The following is a 12,047-nucleotide window of genomic DNA, read 5'->3' as shown; positions in this document are numbered from 1 at the left end:
ATGTGTGCTGTCTTAACTGTTATCTTCTTTTATAGGTGTTGTGTCCTTTTCTTATAAGGACACCATCAGGTTGGATTAAGGCCCACCCAGATGACCTCATTTTACCTTTCTTTAAATGCCCTGTGTCCAAGTATAGTCACATTCTGAGGTACTGGGGGGTTTGGACTTCAGCATAAGGATTTTTGGAAGACACAGTTCAGAGTTTAACATGCTCCCTTCTCTTCAATTTTTTCCAAAGATAATTTTACTTCCTTTCCTTTTTGAAAGCTTTTTATTTCTTTTTCTTGCCTAATTGTTCTGCTTGTATTTCTAGGAATTTGTCCATTTCATCAAGGTATGTAATTGGTTGGCATGTACTTTTTCATAATATTCTCTTATAATCCTTTTTATTTCAGTAAAGTTGGTAGCAAATGTCCTCACCTTCATATAGGATTTTTTTTTTTTTTTAGATAATTATTTTTTATTGAAGGGTAGTTGACGCACAGTATTACATTACATTAGTTTCAAGTGTACAACACAGTGATAAAACATTTATATACATAATTCTAGGTTCCAGCTATCACCCTACCAAGCTGTTACAATATCTTGACTATATTCCTTATGCTATACATTACATCCCGGTTACTTATTTATTTTACCATTGGAAGTCTGTCCTTTTTTTTTTTTTTTTTGTGAGGGCATCTCTCATATTTATTGATCAAATGGTTGTTAACGACAATAAAATTCTGTATAGGGGAGTCAGTGCTCAATGCACAATCATTAATCCACCCCAAGCCTAGTTTTCATCAGTCTCCAATCTTCTGAGGCATAACAAACAAGTTCTTACATGGAGAACAAATTCTTACATAATGAATAAGTTACATAGTGAACAGTACAAGGGCAGTCATCACAGAAACTTTCGGTTTTGCTCATGCATTATGAACTATAAACAGTCAGTTCAAATATGAATATTCATTTGATTTTTATACTTGATTTATATGTGGATACCACATTTCTCTCTTTATTATTATTATTTTTAATAAAATGCTGAAGTGGTAGGTAGATACAAGATAAAGGTAGAAAACATAGTTTAGTGTTGTAAGAGAGCAAATGTAGATGATCAGGTGTGTGCCTGTAGACTATGTGTTAATCCAAGCTAGACAAGGGCAATAAAACATCCATGTATGCAGAAGATTTCTCTCAGAATGGGGTGGTGAGGTTCTAAGCCTCACCTCTGTTGATCCCCAATTTCTCACCTGATGACCCCCCTGCGACTGTGCCTGTCTTAGGTTGTTCCTCCCTTGAGGAATCTTACCCGTCTCTGGCTAACCAGTCATCTTCCGGGGCCATACAGGGAAATGTAAAGTTGGTAAGTGAGAGAGAAGCCTTATTGTTTGAAATGGTTAGCTTTTTATTTCTTTGCATATTTATGCCCTGTAGCTTCTATGCCCAGCATTTGTCTTGAGGTATCTTTACCACTTGGAAGAATTATGATACTCGGTAAATTTGATATGAGGCACGAATTCTATTTAAGGGTTGTAATTAGGAAGGAAGAAGAAAAGCTATAGAAGTAGCAGGCAGAAGAAAACATGGGAAGATTGATTATTTCTTTGACATATCTTCTTGTAGAGTAACTTCAGCATGGATAGGTTTTAAGCTACTACTTAAATTGCACACACACATTAACATAATAGGAGTATAGTTACATAACCAAAGCATATCTGTAATTACCAGCCATCTCCAGTGAAACCAAGAAAACCAGTTAGGCACCTTAGGCATTTGTGAAAACTTATCTATGATTTGGTGGATATTGTCCAACTGAACTTGAACAGTCTGAGAGAAATCAGACAAATTAAAACAACCCATTCCTGGGGAATGTTCACATCCCTTATGTTCTTTTAACAGTAAATAGTCTGTAGTTGTAAGATTTTGGAGCGCTACAATTTGCACTTCTCCTAATTCTTGGTTGAGTTCCAACAGTATAGATCCAGTCAAATTTGTTGTTTTACTGTATGCACAGGCCAGCTTAGATATCTCCTTCATTCCCATGGCAAGTCCAGGAACTGGTGGGATGAGTGCATCTACAGCTGTAGCAGTGCGTGGATCTTTGTTGGGGTTTTTTGATGATCATCTTCTGGCATGAGTCTTCCAGAGAGTGCTGATGTTGGAAGTTCTCTTTCATATCATATCTTAGTTCATTTTTGGGGTAGCCCAATTAGGCTTTGATCTTCTGTATAAACGCAAACAGACCCTTTGCCTACACTTTTATATGCCATATAGGATTTTAATAATTTGAGTCTTCGCTCTTTTTTAGTCAGTCTAGGTAAAGTTAATCAATTTTGTCAATCCTTTCAGAGAACAACTTCTAGTTTTGTTAATTTTCTTTGTCAATTTTCTCTATCTCTATTCTTATCTTTATTATTTCCTTCTGCCAGCTTTGGGTTTCATTTCTTCTTTCTTTTTCTAGTTTCTTAATGTGTACAGTTAGGTTATTGATTTGTGATAGTTCTTTTTTAATGTATGTATGTCTTACATATGTATGTCTTAACACTGCTTTTGCTGAATCCCATGTTTGAGTACACTTTGGTTCCATTTTCATTCATCTCAAGGTATTTTCTAATAAAAATTTGAATTTATTGATTTATAGTTCTAAACTTACACTTTTCTTGGCCTTAGAAAATTGCATAAAAAGTCTTATATTTGGTTTCATGTTTGTGCATATTTACATTACATTATAATATAAAAAAGCATTTAATCAACCCTGGGGGGTTCTGTGAGAACAGCCCTCTAAATGTACTGTGTACATTTTTCAAGTTTTGCCCAAGAGAGCTATGGTATATGAAATAGAAAAAAAGATTCTTAATGAGTAAGTGAATCTATAATCTAAAAGGCTCTGGATACAGTATTCCTGCTGGCCCTTACAATGAAAGATAAATCCATCTTTACTGGAGGTCTGTGTTGAGGGGAGAGGTGGTCATGGACTGGTCTGCAAATCTTCTTAAAGGTCCCCCAACTCTGGAATTCAGTGAATCGTTCTTCTTTAATTCTATTTTGTTCCCCACCTCCCACACCCTCCCAATTTCTGCATTATCATCTTCCCTGGCCTCTCTCTATCCAATCTTTGGTGACCATCTAAATACTAAGTTTGATAGATTTAAAAATCATTAGGCACTTGGGGCCAGTGACAGACATGAAGTAGCCAGTTGTCTGGACAAGTTGCAAGTTCTGCCAGTTTACTTGTCTTTCTGAGCGTTGTTCATGTTTGCAGCAAGGAAATCGTGGGGATTATAGACTGCTTTCCAGCTATTGGGAGATTGCTTTGAGTCAGCCAGGAGACTGCTTCTTTAAAAGGTGTGCCCCCGGTTCGTCCTGTGTGCTAACACACGTACCTCTCCCCCACTGCAGGTTTTCAAGAACCCGCATGAGGTGGTGACCGTGCTGCTGATTCAGACCCTGGGGTCCTTGGTGCCCTCTCTGCCCTTCTGCCTCAGCTCCGGTGTGGAGAGAGCAGGGCCCGAGCTGGAGCTCATCAAACTGCTGGAGTTCTACGATGCCACCACCCACTTTGCCAAGGCCCTGGAGATGGCACTGCTCTCCCACCCACGTAAACATTCCTTCCTCCCAGCTCTCTGGCTTGTCTTTACTTGCTCTTTTAGAAATTTCTGGGGCCTGGGTTTGTTTGCATTTTTCAGGTGACTGATTTTACAGAAATGGAAGGGATCAGTGTTTTCCTTCTCAACAGATACGGAAGTCTTTTCCATGAAAACAGCCATTATGGAATAATTGTTGCTTAATATGTTTACCTAGCACCAGTGCTGCCTGGGTGCTTTACATGCCCTTGGGCAGTGGCGGGCGCTTCTGCAGGGACTCAGGATATCCAAGACGCAGGCAGGCATCAGGGGCAATGAGTTGGTAGCAGGTTACATTGGGAAGCAGTGTCCTCTTCCTTTCAAGTCGTCATAAAACCTCAGACAGTTCAACCTCAAATGTAAGTTTAAGAGGACAGATGGGTGAGAGGAGCTTTTGGATGGGGCAACAGCAAGTTTTCAAGGCAGGGATGTGTATTAGGACTCAGAGTGGCCATGGGGAAAAAAAATGGGCTTTCCCCAGCTGCCTCTGAGCAGAGCACTCCCTATTCCCATTTGGCCAAACAACGCACAGTGGGTTACATTTTCTCAGCTGTTTCCCTTCTATGCTAAAAGCATTGTAAACTTCTAAGTAACACAGACCAGGTGATGTAAGCTGCTGTCACATCAGGAAGTCGCTTCAGGAAGGCCTTGTTCTGCCATTCACCTGCTGTGTATCACTACTTTGGTTTATCTAATAGTTGTTCTCTTTAATTACATTTGTGTATAATTACCTTGTACATTCCAGGGAGTGTGTTTATTGTTCGGGTTCTTGATGATTCATGGGTGTTTTTGGCTCACTCACTGGTCAGGCCTTGGTTGTGGGAGAGGCTCAGGGGATGTGGGCAGCTTACAGGGGACTGGGATGGCGTAGTCAAGTGGCTGAAGCGTGTTTAGGCTGCGCATCCTGCTGGAGCGGAATGGAATGCAGGTAGGGCGAGGAGCGGTTGCCTTCTTCCTCCTGGCTATGGGCATTCTTGGTGAAGAGAGTGCTACCTGCAGAGAATCAGATATAGAAATGCTTTGTGAGGCAGCCATGGAAGTTTCAATTTCTAGTGATTCTCGCTGAGGTTTTCAATATGTTTTTTTCTTTGATTTAAAGATACTTGAGAAACACACATAAAAATAAAAATAGAAGAAAAATGATCCATAACCTTATCACCCAGAGACAGCCCCTGATCACACATTCTGTTTTATTTCCTCCCAGCAATTCAAATATAAATGTACATTTTCAAAAAAATTATGGATATATAAACCTGTACATAAATATACTTATATACATACATATTTAAAAGTACTGGTTGTATACAATCTTATATTTTCTTTTTTTTTGCTCAAAATAATATAATGAGCATTTTCTTATATCATTAAATGTTTTCCTAAGACCACTTGTTTTAGTGACCACTTGATAACCATTTGATGGCTTAAAGTTTTTTATACAGTTATAAATAAAATTATTATAAACAGTCTCACACATTAAATTTTGAGCCTAATTCTGATTATTCACTAGGACAAATGTAATAATTATGGGTAGCTAAGATAGGAATATTTTAAAGATGTTTGTCATACTTTGCTCTTTAGAAAGTTTCTACCTCTTTTTGTGTCTGTCAATAGTGAACCTGTTCCCCCAGGCCCTTACCAGCACTAGACTAGCTTTATTTCCCCCCAATCACTGCTAGGTTCTTAAACAAGTAATGATATTTCATTTTACTTTTCTGTTTCTTTGACTAGCAAGTTTGAAATTTATATTATGAAAAATTACATATTTTCCTTTTTTGAAGTGCTTATTTTGCCTCTTTCTCTTTTTGAGGGCTTAATCTATTTCTGGTTAGTTTGTAAGAACAATTTATTTAAAATAATACATCATTACATATAAAGAACAACGAGGTATGTGCAATAAAAATTCATGATATTGAAATTCATAACACAAAATGAAAGTGTCCTATAATTTCTCTTGCTAGAAATAACCTCTGTTAAAAATTTGACATATATTCCCAAAATATCCACATGTAGTAAGGACTTTTTCTCATTGTTTATCAAGTATGTTTCAGATATGTTTTTTAACTTAATATTTTGCCTTTAACATTTTTTTGTAGTTTAATTATTAATACATATACATGGTATAGTTGAAAATATATAAAGGATTATGCAATAGAAAGTAAATTTTTGAAATTTAAGTTGATTTTATAATTAATAAGCAATATATATTCATTATAGAAAAACCCAGAAAATACAAGGAAAGAAAAAGATCATCCTCAACCTACCAACTAGAAATAGTATTTTGAATTATAACTGTGTGTGGATTTTGTGTGTGTATGTGTGTGTGTGTATCCATATACTTAAGTGTGTTTCTAACAGAATATTTTTTTATCATTATGAAGCAAAAAGTTAATATTGACTCAATATTGTCTGTCACCTAATACACAGATTTTCCCAGTTGTTCCTCAGGTCTTTATAGCTGCTTCCCTGCCTCTTTCCCCATTAAGATCCAATCAGTGTACATACATTATATGTGGTTTACCTGTCTCTTTAATCTCCTAATCTAAAAGTCATCTCGTCTTTCTTTTGTCTCATGACATTGACATCTTTGAAGGACACAGGTAGAACGTCCCATATTCTGCAATTGTCTGATTGTTTCCTCATGATTAAATTTGGATCAAACATTTTTGGCAGCAACACTGCCTTGATGATGTGTATTTCCTGTGGCATCATGTCAGGACACATGTAATATCCAATTATTGGTGATGGGTTGCTAAATCACTTGGGAAACGTATCTGTCAGATTTCTCCATTGTAAAATTACCTTTTCTCTTTGTAATTAATGAACAGTTCATGGGGTGATACTTTAAGCCCATAGGAATATGCTAATCTTCAAGAAACGTTCACCCAGTCACTTTAGCATCCATTGATAATCCTTGCCTGAATAAACTTTTACATTGCTGATTATAAAACAGTGATTCTCTAATTCTCTCATTCCTTTTTATATCTATTTGCTGCCATTCTTTTGTAAATAAGAGATTTTCCTTTCTTCCTCTCTAATACTGCTATTTTTTTATTCACTGGGTTATGATCCATTTTTGTCATTTGTTTTGATGCTTAATTATTTAAAATTACCCCTTTAGGCTGGCACCTGTATCTTTTTGGTATGTCCCTATCAACCTTTGAGTGCTTCAGTTGGAAACCCCAGATCTTTTCTATGGGCTACAAGGCCCCATACCGTCTGACCTCAGAATGTGAAAGAGGGCGGTAATGAAGAGCAAAGGCTCTTCTATCAAAGCTCCACTGCTTCCTAGTTATGTGACTGCATGCAAATGACTTTTTAATGCCTGTTCCTTAACAACAAAATGAAATTAATAATGGCATCAATTTTATAAGGCTTTAGTGTATATTACTAAAATGTGTATTACTAGTAATAATATTACAAAAATAATGTGTGTTGCATGTGGTCATAAGCACTTAATAAATGCCAGCTCTTTTTGCCATGACTTCTACAGCCCCAGCCCCCTTCACAATTCTCCTAGCCTCCAGTCTTCTCTGGGTTCCTCCAAAGCACCAGGCTCCCTTCTGGTCACATGTTGACCACATGTTCACCAGGCTGAAAGGACCATTTTCTTCCCTATTCTTTTTGTCTAGTTAACTCCTAGTCTTCCTTCATTACTCAGCTCAAGTTGGCTGGTCTCAGTCATTTTTGTATATATCCTCTCTTAGAACCATTTTACTTTTCTTTAAAGCACACATGTCACTTAGTAATTATACATTCTGATTATCTGGTTATCTCTCGCTGGCATATGTATTGTATGAGAACAGGGACTGTGTTTACTCAACATACCATCGTCAATACCCAGCACTCCCCTACTAGACCATTTGTAGTTGAATGAATGAATTATATACACTTAACCTATGCATAATGCAGTCATGAGAAAGAATTGCACATGTATATATAAATACATATGCAGTTATGAACCAGCATGCTTACTGTAGGAGAAGAGAATTGCAACTGGGAATGGCAAGAAATAAAACCCTTGTGATTTTGGATTTGATTTGGAACTTAACAGTTCCAAACATGTATTTCCTAGCTCTGCTCACCAAAAGGTGCTAGAAGTAATAATAGCCCAGCAACAATGAGTACCCCTGATCTCCAGACCTTGGTTTCTGAATATCACTTTCCTTTAGAAGAAACTAGGTTCCTTGGGCAAATGGCTGATTCTAGGTCTGAGGCAGGGAAAGTACATGTTCTTGGGACAGTCTGTGCTGAAAAGTAAGAAAATACTCAAAGACTGATGTGCACATATCCCAAAAAGATACTGGAGACAGCCTGAAGGGGTAACCACTGACCAAATTTGAAGTAATTTGAGCATCAAAATGAAGAATGACAGTAATGGATCATAACCCAATGAGTAGAGAGAGAATTCGTGAGCTCATAGTGATATTAGAGGGGAAGAAAGGAAAATCTCTTCTTTACAAAAGATTGGCAGCAAGTAGGTGTAGAAGGAATGAGAGAGTTAGGGAATCACCATTTTAGAATCAGCAGTATAAGTTTATTCCAGCAAAGATTATCAATGGATGCTAAAGTCACTGGGTGAATTTTCAACTTATCAGTGAATTGCTGTGTCTTAGACTATGCCCATGAAAGATTTTTGATACAAACATGTTTTTAATTTTTATGTAGTTATGGGAATTTTTGGAAGGCTTAGTGTATGGGCATCCTGTTTCTGGGATAGGCTCACAATGGGAAAATATGCTTTCCGCAGACTCTTTTCTCTGTAGCAGTTCCTGAACTTTGCCTTGGCAAGAATTATCATTTGAAGGGATTCTTAATCATGATAGCTTGGGGGACTAAAGGGTCTAATAGTGCTTTAGACAAATAATACAAAAAGCCCAAATTTATCAAAACATTTACAGAAGTGATTGCTGCAAATTCCATGAACTGTAAAAGCAGATTGACAAAATAGAGTCACTTCTAAGATGAAACGGAAAATTTCAGTAGAGTACCATCACCTGTTGTTTTCCAACAATTTCTGATTAATTGTTTATTATTGCTTTTTAATTTTTGGTTCCCTGAAGATGAACACAACCTGGTAAAAGTCATGGACCTGGTGGACGCTGTGTATGGTCCTTACAAACCCTACCAGCTGAAGTATGGTGACATGGAAGAGAAGAACCTCCTCATCCAAATCAGTGCGGTGCCTTTGGTAATGTTGTGATACTGCCAGTGGCCATGTAGGGATCATTCTGTTTGCCAGGCATAGGACTGGGTGTGGGATGCACTAGAGAAAGGGTGAGGTGGCACGTCAGATGTGCAAAAAGGTAGGAACAGGTATGAAAAAATGGGCTCTAAGTGCCTCACGGACTCTTGCAATCTAAATGGAAAACGAGACCACAGATGGGCTACCAAATTTCTATTTAAAACCTCCCCAAAGGTCTAGCAAGATAAGAGGCTTAAATCTTGAGGATAAGTTGATTATCTCCTCAATTTATAATTTCTTTTACAATAGTCGTTTTGTTTAAGGAGGGTATGCAAAAGAGCCAAGCATTCATGAGTGGTGCTCTAGGGGCAGGTTCCCCGTGTGGGCACCAGAGGGGAATAGAGGTCATTTCCATTGCAAATATTAAGATTATCTAGCATGAGGTGAGTTGACATTTAAGAGCAGATCTTCCAGTAGTTAAAATCTGCTGCTGCTTGTCGTTTTTCCATTTTCTAGAGACGTACCTAGAAAGTCTGTTCCACATCAGTTGCGTTCTTGCCCCTGAAGGAAGCATTTTCCCTTTGCTGCATTCTTTTGGAATGTCTGATATGGAAAATTTGAATCCTAGCTTGACAGCCAGAGGGAGAGATGCCATCTTAATCTTAAAAAATCTTTACATCTTAAAAAAAAGAGTAAAGAGATGAAAAATATAAGGATGACTATAAGGACTTGGTCATGCTTTTCTGTCAGGAGTTAGTTTCTGTGCTCTCCTTGGCCTCTGGAACTGTCCTTCCCCTGGATCAGGCTCTTGAAGAGCTGCCACAGTGTGAGACTCTATATCCAGTGTCCCTGTGAAGTGGCCATGGGTAGAAGAGGCTTGGAGGTCTCCTCCATCTTAATGTTGTCTGTTCATTTGTTCTCAATCCTGAGGCTGCTTTTGTTTGTCCATATTTGCCGACCAGGAGCACGGGGAAGTTATTGACTGTGTGCAGGAGTTGAGCCACTCTGTGAACAAGCTGTTTGGTCTGGCATCTGCAGCCGTTGACAGATGCATCAGATTCACCAATGGCCTGGGCACCTGTGGCCTACTGACAGCCCTGAAGTCCCTCTTTGCCAAGTAAGGCTGGGGGAGTGGGGACAGGGCTGGCCACATCGGAGGGTGCTGTCTGTGCCATTTAAAAATGCATGTGTTCTGTAGTCCTGCTGTGAACCATTGCAGGAATACCTTTCAGGAGAAACGCTTGCTCCTGAATCCAAAGGGGGCATTCTTGAGGATTTGACATTTGAAGCAACCTAAATGTCCGTCAATTTGGCAATGGCTAAATAAGATATAGTATGTTCATACACTAGAACTCTATGTAGCCACTAAGGTATTAATTAGATCTATGCATATCAGCATGGGTAGATCTGAAAAACATACTGTTAAGTGAAAAAAATCAAGTTGCAGAATAATATATAGCGTCAAATATACTATGTAAAAAGAATATACAAAAAATAGGGTATATTTTCTATATCAGGGTTCAACAAGCTTTTTCTGCAAAAGTTCAGATGGTAAGTATTTTCGGCTTTGTGGGCCTTACGGTCAACAGGGACTTTTGAAGCACTCTGCCTTCGTAGCACAAAAGCAGCCATAGGCAACACATAAATGAACAGGTGTGGCTGTGTTCCAATAAAATTTTACTTACAAAAAACCAGGTATGCCAACCCCTGTTCTGGATCTTTCTTATATATTAAAATGTATTATATATTCCTGTAGACTAGGGGTCAGCAAAGTCCAGCTCACGTGGCTTGCCATTGCCATTGTTTTTTTGTTTTTTTTTTTTGAGAGGGCATCTCTCATATTTATTGATCATATGGTTGTTAACAACAATAAAATTCTGTATAGGGGACTCAATGCACAATCATTAATCAACCCCAAGCCTAATTCTCAATAGTCTCCAATCTTCTGAAGCATAATGAACAAGTTTTTATATGGTGAACAAGTTCTTACATAGTGAGTAAGTTCTTACATGGTGAACAGTGCAAGGGCAGTCATCACAGAAACTTTTGGTTTTGATCATGCATCATGAACTATAAACAATCAGGTCAATTATGATTATTCGTTTGATTTTTATACTTGATTTATATGTGAATCCCACATTTCTCCCTTATTATTATTATTATTATTATTATTATTATTATTATTTTTAATAAAATGCTGAAGTGGTAGGTAGATGCAAAATAAAGGTAGAAAACATAGTTTAGTGCTGTAAGAGGGCAAATGTAGATGATCAGGTGTGTGCCTGTAGACTAAGTATTAATCCAAGCTAGACAAGGGCAACAAAACATCCACGGATGCAGAAGATTTCTCTCAAAACGGGGGGTGAGGTTCTAAGCCTCACCTCTGTTGATCCCCAATTTCTCACCTGATGGCCCCCCTGTGACTGTGCCTGTCTTAGGTTGTTCCTCCCTTGAGGAATCTTACCTGTCTCTGGCTAACCAGTCATCTAACGGGCCATTGCCATGTTTTTATAAAATAAAGTTTTATTGGAACACAGCCATACCCATTCACTTCCCTATGGCCTGTGACTCCACATGATAAAGTAGAGTTGAGTAGTAGGACAGAGACCTTTCTACTCTTAAAGCCTAAAAAACCTGGGCCTTAATGGAAGAAGTTTGCTGAGCCCTGAAGGGGAGAGCTGGGCAACAGACTCAAAGCATGGGTTATCTTTGGGGAGATGGGGATGGACTAGGGGTGGGAGCCATAGCAGAGTTAGCTTCATTTGTTATTTTCTGAATTTTTAAAAAGGAGCATACAATCACACATTTCTTATGTAATTAAAAATATAAATAGATATCAAGTTAAGTGAAAGAAGTCAGTCACAAAAGATCACATGTTACATGATTCCATCCTGGTGAAGAGTCCAGAATAGGTAAAGCTGCAGAAACAGGAAACAGGCTAGTGATCGCCCAGGGCCGGGGTGGGCCTTTGGAGAGCAGGCTGTCCTTCTGGGGTGATGGAAGTGTTCTGAAGTGGGCTGTGGTCAAGGTCGCACGACTCTGACTACGCTAAAGCCCATCGGATTTTACTCTTTAAATGGATGAGTTGTGTGGGATATGAATGATACCGCAGTAAAGCTGTTAAAAGAAAGAAAGAAAAGTGGAAATTAACATTGTTAGGTTAGAGAAAGAAAACAAGCAGTTCAAGGTTGGAGTGTCTGACCTGTGTTGTTGAAGAGTTGGGACCCTCACAAGGCTGACACTCCAGTCTGTAAGTT

At 38.3% G+C, this 12,047-nt stretch overlaps 1 protein-coding gene across 3 annotated transcripts in view; it reads left to right on the top strand.

The window, feature by feature from the left end:
* Positions 1-12,047, top strand: part of COG7 (component of oligomeric golgi complex 7) — a 79,759-nt gene that overhangs the window by 40,964 nt on the left and 26,748 nt on the right. For all 3 annotated transcript variants that reach the window (XM_036916946.2, XM_036916947.2, XM_036916945.2), the window contains exons 7-9: positions 3,385-3,583; positions 8,669-8,796; positions 9,753-9,907. In XM_036916946.2, the coding sequence (XP_036772841.2) occupies positions 3,385-3,583; positions 8,669-8,796; positions 9,753-9,907 (482 nt within the window). The remainder of the gene's footprint in view (positions 1-3,384; positions 3,584-8,668; positions 8,797-9,752; positions 9,908-12,047) is intronic.

This window comes from Manis pentadactyla, chromosome 10 (assembly GCF_030020395.1).
Source record: "Manis pentadactyla isolate mManPen7 chromosome 10, mManPen7.hap1, whole genome shotgun sequence".
NCBI lineage: Eukaryota > Metazoa > Chordata > Mammalia > Pholidota > Manidae > Manis > Manis pentadactyla.
The sequence above is the reverse complement of the archived record's forward strand: the minus strand, read 5'-3'. Positions and strand labels throughout refer to the sequence as shown.